This window comes from Nansenia antarctica, assembly GCF_963989245.1.
Source record: "Nansenia antarctica genome assembly, chromosome: 12".
Classification (NCBI taxonomy): domain Eukaryota; kingdom Metazoa; phylum Chordata; class Actinopteri; order Argentiniformes; family Microstomatidae; genus Nansenia; species Nansenia antarctica.
In genome coordinates this window covers 3,389,997-3,395,429 of record NC_137682.1, presented here as the reverse complement: position 1 = coordinate 3,395,429, position 5,433 = coordinate 3,389,997, and the positions used below count along the sequence as shown (strand labels likewise).

At 40.6% G+C, this 5,433-nt stretch overlaps 1 protein-coding gene across 1 annotated transcript in view; it reads right to left on the bottom strand.

The window, feature by feature from the left end:
• LOC308168556 (potassium channel subfamily T member 2-like) overlaps window positions 1–5,121 on the bottom strand; it is a gene marked incomplete at both ends in the record, with an annotated part of 29,954 nt that extends 24,833 nt beyond the window's left edge. The window contains 6 exons of the mRNA XM_080543155.1: window positions 1,812–1,871; window positions 2,008–2,056; window positions 3,151–3,195; window positions 3,435–3,534; window positions 3,810–3,889; window positions 5,030–5,121. Coding sequence (XP_080399281.1) covers window positions 1,812–1,871; window positions 2,008–2,056; window positions 3,151–3,195; window positions 3,435–3,534; window positions 3,810–3,889; window positions 5,030–5,121 — 426 coding nt within the window. The remainder of the gene's footprint in view (window positions 1–1,811; window positions 1,872–2,007; window positions 2,057–3,150; window positions 3,196–3,434; window positions 3,535–3,809; window positions 3,890–5,029) is intronic.
• Between the last annotated feature and the right edge of the window lie 312 nt (window positions 5,122–5,433).

Below are 5,433 nucleotides of genomic sequence, written 5' to 3'. Positions count from 1 at the left end.
GAGAGAGAGAGAGAGAGAGAGAGAGAGAGAGGAGAGAGAGAGAGAGAGAGAGAGAGAGGGAGAGAGGGAGAGAGAGAGAGAGAGAGAGAGAGGAGAGATGAGAGAGAGAGAGAGAGAGAGAGAGAGAGAGAGAGAGGGAGAGAGAGAGAGAGAGAGAGACATAGAGAGAGAGAGAGAGAGATGGAGAGAGAGAGAGAGAGAGAGAGAGAGAGAGAGAGAGAGAGAGGGAGAGAGAGATGGAGAGAGAGAGAGAGAGAGAGAGACACCAGCGTAAGTAATGGGACAGTGCAGCAATTTTTTCATACTCCAAATGAAAATGAAATTAAATGAATTGTTTGAAATCAAACAATTATTACAACACCTTTTTATGCATAGTCCCTCTATTTTAGGTTACCCATAAGTAATGGGACAGATTTATTAAATGTTCAAATTAAGCATTAATGTTTAGTATTTTGGTTGACAATCCTTATTGCATGCAATAACTGCCTGAGGTCTGCAGCCCAGTGACCCCACCAGATGCTGGGTATCTTCTCTGACGATCCCTGCCAGGCCAGTGCTGCAGCTATCTTCAGTAGTTGTTTATTTTGAGGTTGTTTTGCCTAAAATCATATCATCAGGAAATAATATGCATGTTCAATTAAATGGTAAATGGACTGACTAATATAGCACCTTATTCCAAAGCACTTTACAATGGCCAATTCACATTCACCCATTCACACACCAATGGCGGCAAGCTAGCATGCAAGGCACCGGCCCGCTCATTGGGAGCAATTTGGGGTTCAGTGTCTTGCCCAAGGACACCGCGACATGTACCCAAGCCGGGGTTTGAACCACCAATCTGCCAACCTTGTGATCATTAGACACCGGTTCTACCTCCTGAGCCACAGCCGCCCCTAAACATGGTGAATGAATCATGGTGAGTGAATCAATTGACACCAATAGCAAACTCTAAAGAAAAAAACGCCTAGAATCAATACTAGACGTTGACAGCTCTCTTACACCTGCACAATGTGACGGAACGCACCTGACTTACCAGAGACACCTGTCAAGCCAATTGTCCCATTACTTTTGGGTACCCTAAAATAGGGAGACTATGCATAAAAAGTGTTGGAATTTCTGAATGGTGTAACCAATTTGTACACAATAGTAATAGTAATTGTTTGATTTAAAACCAAACTTTTGGAGTGTAGAGCCAAAAGAAGAAAAAATGCTATATGTATATGTTACGGTACATGTGGGAATACGGTACATGTGGGAAAACTAGGGTTAGGGTTAGGTACTAGGGTGCGACGGTTAGGGGTAGGGTTAGGGTTAGGGTTAAGGTTAGGGTTAGGGTTAGACATGCCAGCATGTACCAAGTCACCCTAGCACCTAACCCTAACCCTAGTTTTCCCACATGTACCGTAACACATATAATAGATTACAATCTGTTGGTATTAATAGCAGTGCCTTTTCACATCCTTATCAATCATATTACTGTTTATGAGAATATTGTGACATAATGCAATATAAGAGTTTTTCCTTGACACTGACATTACGATAGCCTCTCCTGTTCTGCTTCTGTATGTTTTTGGAATTTCTCTCTTTGCACTCTTGATCTGCTTCCACTATCTTCCCCCTGTTATAGAGTAGATCGACTTAACTCAGTCTCCTCCATTACTACTACTGACAACAATGTGGGTGTGGCTTAGTCAGTTAGGGGGAGTGACCTGTATCAATGTGGGTGCGGCCTGTATCAAAGTGGGAGTGGCTTAGACAGTTAGGGGGAGTGGCCTGTATCAAAGTGGGTGGTGCTTGTAGGTTAGACTTGCCTTGTAACTCAGGTAGGTCAACAGAATTGTTTCAAGAAGACAATAAACTGCCACAGACACCTGAAATTGAACAAACAGAAGGATGGTACAAGTGTTTTCACCAACCCACTGTGGTTGGGTTGACAAAAAGAAAAGCCAATGATATATGAGGAGATCTGTGTGTAGTTGGTGATTGTTGTGGATTCAGAAATGTCACCTGTAGTGCCCATAAGGGAAGACTTCTGTCGACCCATATAATTGGTGACCTGCATGCAAAAAAAAAGCTTGTATTTGTTAATGAAATGCCACATAGCATTTTCCATTCATCATCATGACATTTGTGACAAGGTCTGGTTAAAAAGTCCTCAAGTAAGCCCCTAAGGACTAGGCTCTAGTGCAAGCTGCCCACCGGGGACTGGGATCGAATCCCGGTCTCGCCAGACCCGGATATGGCCGGGGCACACAGGGAGCGGCATATTGAGCGGCCGCTCCCAAAGGGGGGTATAGGACTATTTCCGGACAAGGATCCGTCGCGCAACACCGCCCCCGTCTGGTGCTGGAGTCAAGTCCTCAAGTAAGGCGTAGTCATTTTTCCGTTTTTTTTCCAGATTATGAAAGTGAAACAGACTGTAAGCTTTCTTGATGGGATATGTCGCACTAAAATAGTTAGATAGAAGAAATAGAAGATATGCTTATTTAAATGTTGGTACACGTCAAACCAAATAGCGGAGAAATGCGCTCTGAATCAAAACACACGTAAAACAGCTGCTAGTAGGCTAGCGCTAAAAAGGAACATCACTACGGACATCTAACTGCATGTTTAGCACATCACAACATGCTGATAGAACATGAACATGCTAAAAAACACATAACTACACATAATTAGATGATCACATAGTCCTCTGAAAACATCCTAAAACGTAAGTTTGTTTACAAGCCATGTATCACTTACCCAGTAGCCTAGCCCTAGGGCACACGAGATAGTGAATCCAATTCACAAATTACGAGTAGTGATCCTAAAACTGTTGGGCTCTTCAACACTTAAACTTTCGTAATTAAGCAAAAAAAACTGGGGGGAAAAAATCTTAAAAAGAAGCTTTTTGCTCATTTGCACGACTTGAGAATCGCCGACATGCGGTCCTTTTCACCAGACCGTGTCACATTTAAACACATTTTAGAAATTTGAAAACATCTAACAAAGTTTGACAGTGGGGAGAAATGTCACTTAGTGTAGTCTACATAGTGAGTCTAGTAGTGATACAGATATAGTCTGTTTCCAACGGTTTATCACAAGGGTAGCTGGATAATCTAAATAGGTTCTCATGTCGAAATTCCCCTCCTAATGGATAAAAATACTCACCAGTCAATCGTCAAAAAGATATATGTTTGATTTGTGCATCCCCAGCTTTAAAGAGAGAAGGGGTCACAACAATTCATGAGTGATAGTTCTGACTATGCACAATAATAATCACTGTCACAACAATAAAACTGTGTCTACCGAAAATATGTACAATAATTAAATATGAAACATGTTGATGTCATTGTTTATCACGGGGGGGGCAAAGGCAGGGAACGGACAGTGAGTAAACACACTTCACCCTCATAGGGTAAAATAAACACTAAATATTGAATGAATATCCATACCAGCGGTGACCTGTCGAGAGATCGTCTGTCAACACTCGGCACATATAAAGGACACAGCTCAGAACCTTCAGAGAGAAGTGGAACACTCGTATTCTCAGGCCTGAGAGAAGACAAAGCGGTGGTCATGGTCACGTTCTTCTGCTGCACCAAGACTGTATCTGACACATTCTATCTGACACATTCTATCTGACACATTCTATCTGACACATTCTATCTGACACATTCTATCCGACACATTCTATCTGACACATTCTATCTGACACATTCTATCTGACACATTCTATCCAACACATTCTATCCGACACATTCTATCTGACACATTCTATCTTACTGTACCATTAAGGTGACTACAACTGCCAAAATATAATGACTTACTTGATCTTTGGTTTGTGATGAAGAACAGCTTGAGTCTCTCTTTAAAGGTACATTCGTTGGCATAAAATTCAACCTGCACCCTATAGGAAAAATAGTAAAGACACGTTGTCAGTTGATTATGACCTCATAATCACTATTTATGGCTCATTTAGAATGATAGAACACTGAGGGTCTGATTCACTAAGCATTTTGCAGCCAGGAGCAATGTACACCTGTTTATTCAATACTAGATAAAACACCAAACAGACCTGAACACAAAATTGTCTTCATTTGTGTTTTATTGCAATGTCTCCTTCCTTTCTCTTTTTTAAATTGAATGTTTTAATTTCTATTTCTCTTTGGGAAAAAGCAGTTGCAATTTTTGCACTATAGTACAAACTTTGTGAATCAGGCCAACAGTTTTCTGATGTATTTACCGTCATGCAGAAAGTCAAGTTATATTGTACAACACTCCACTCTACCATCCACTTTAGTGTGGTTAACATAAAACACAATGTACAGTATTCCCACATGTACCGTACATATATTCTTACCTAAGTGACTACACATGAGCTGTCAAAACAAATACCTGGAGTTGCAATTATTATTACTTTAACCACAAGAAAATCTGGGTTGCACATTAATTAACGAATTAACCATTAATAGGACGGTATATAAAGTGTGTATAATGTGTTCATGTATCTAGCTATCCAGAATACACGTAAGGCCTACCTATTAATTTTGAGTATAAAATCCTAGAGCAAATAAATCAAGAACAGCAGGCAGGCATAGGCCTATCTGTTGCCAATAGTGGTTAATAGGCAAACCTTGTTAAAGATAACATCCACAATTACAATAGGTGAGCTTAGAATGATAAGGTTCTATCTCCGTTTAGAATGATAAGGTTCTATCTCCGTTTAGGGCAGTTCAGAGCTATTGAGCGTCAAAGTTTTTACATTCCATTATGTTCTGTGAGATGGAACCTTTGTATTTTATGAATGACTAACTCAAAAATGTCAACATTTTAAAAATAACACCACACAGGCATTAATAAACACCTAATGGATCAGATTATGTAAAAAAACTCAATTTTGACAAAAATGGAGATAGAACCTTATAATTCTAACGTCACCAATATACATCTAATATTTGCAAATGCAGGGTACAACGATTTCGTGTTAAGTGTTAGGCTACTATGTTTCACTCATCTCCCTGTCTTGATGTGAACTCCGTAAACTTACCTGTCGTCGAAACTCTGGTCCCTGAGTAGCACATCCCTGAACCTGTACCTGGGGGACAGAGGGGGGACCACTTCACTCTCCTGATCAACCATACTGTCCCAAACCTGTTCATCAGACGATCACTTCAACTATGTAGTCAACGAGTAGTAGCCTAAATAATAACTTTGATAACATTAATCAAACGTGTCGCACAGTTTAAAGAAAACTTCGCACCCCGAAAATAGTGTGCATAATTCCAACAAGCTACATCAAATACTGAGATGATCTTGAGAAAGACGTGACGTTCATTCTTTGCAGAACCAAATGTAGGTAGCACTCTCATCCCTCTCTCGGACAAACATCAGATCCATCCCGGGCGTGACTCCCTCCTCTGGGACTAGTGTTTGCTACCCAAGCCTATTACG